Source organism: Gavialis gangeticus, unplaced genomic scaffold, assembly GCF_001723915.1.
Source record: "Gavialis gangeticus isolate Ggan-Ray unplaced genomic scaffold, GavGan_comp1, whole genome shotgun sequence".
Lineage (NCBI taxonomy): Eukaryota > Metazoa > Chordata > Crocodylia > Gavialidae > Gavialis > Gavialis gangeticus.
This window is the reverse complement of record NW_017728995.1, coordinates 36,051,982-36,053,345: the sequence shown is the minus strand read 5'-3', so window position 1 is coordinate 36,053,345 and position 1,364 is coordinate 36,051,982. Positions and strand designations below refer to the sequence as shown.

General features: G+C 63.2%; 1 protein-coding gene across 1 annotated transcript in view; it reads left to right on the top strand.

Annotated features, from left to right (window-relative positions):
• Nucleotides 1–1,081, top strand: part of LOC109287779 (carboxypeptidase N subunit 2-like) — a 3,473-nt gene extending 2,392 nt beyond the window's left edge. The window contains exon 2 of the mRNA XM_019503067.1: nt 192–1,081. Within this exon, the coding sequence (XP_019358612.1) occupies nt 192–1,081 (890 nt within the window). The remainder of the gene's footprint in view (nt 1–191) is intronic.
• The last annotated feature ends 283 nt before the right edge of the window (nt 1,082–1,364 follow it).

Here is a 1,364-nt window from a genome sequence, read left to right as displayed (position 1 = left end):
CTCCACCACCATGCTGGAGCCCCCCACCACGGCAGCACCCACCACCGCGGAGCCCCCCACCACATTGCCACCAACCACAGCAGCACCCACCACAGCAGAGCCCCCCACCACGTTGGCACCCACCACAGCCGCACCCACCACAGCAGCACCCATCACCGCATTGACACCATCCACGGCTGCACCCACCACAGCAGAGCCCCCCACCACATTGCCACCAATCACAGCAGCACCCACCACTGTGGAGCCCCCCACCACATTGCCACCAACCACAGCAGCACCCACCACAGCGGAGCCCCCCACCACGTTGGCACCCACCACAATGGAACCCTCCACCATGCCAGAAACCCCTGTCACAACAGCACCAACCACGGCAGAGCCCACCACCGTGGCAGCACCCACCACACCAGAGCCGACTACCACAGCAGCACCAGCTATGCCAGCATCCACCTCACCAGAGCCCAGTTCCCCAGCAGCACCCACCACCTTGCAAACACCGACCATGGCACCTGCCACCACATTGGCAGTGAGCACAGCATTGCCCAACACCATGTGGGAGGCCACCACCCTGGAGGACACCTGTGTCTCTGGTAGCACATGTGTTCCAGTGACACTCGTGCCCACCACGGCATGCGTCGCGCTGAGCACCACGACTGAAGGCACTCCGGAGCGGTCCACAGTGCCCCCCAGCTCCGAACTGTCCCTGCCCACGCCCACTGCCAAAGTGTACGCCTCGTCTGCGACTTCACCGCTGGCAACCACCAGCCGCCTGCCTGCGGCCAACAGCACGGTCTGGGGGCCTTCTGCCTTCACTACCCCTGTGCCAACCTCGGCCCCGCGCCGCCCTGCCGCCACGCCGCCACTCCCGTCGCGACTGCATGCCTGGGGCGTCGCTCTGAGTTCCAGGTACAGGTACTGCCAGGTGTCCTTGGTCCTGTACCTCGCGATGCTGGTCATCGAAACATGCTGCACCGTCTGCCTGGTGACGTTTGTGCACCTGCTCTACCAAGCCACGCACCCGAAAGAGCCGCCCCCGGCGCCTGTGAAGCTGGTGAATGTGCAGCCCAGGCGAGCAACGCCGTAGGCCACGCGGCTGCTGCATCCCTGCAACAGTGAGGCCCGGAGCCGTGGGCAGAGGCAGCTACCGAGGGAAGGGGAGATCTCCGGGGATGAGGGGGAGTTTGCTGCAGAGACGGCGAGGGCTGGCTGGAGCCAGTCGGGGCCAAGAAGTAAGTCTTGGCCAAGGGAGAGGGAAAAGCATTAGGAGATGGTGCATTTCAAACACGTATGTTGTGTTCTGTCTTCCCCAGTTCCCTGGCAAGGTTTTCCCTAATTATTAAAGTTGTTGTTTTTACCCCTAAATGTAG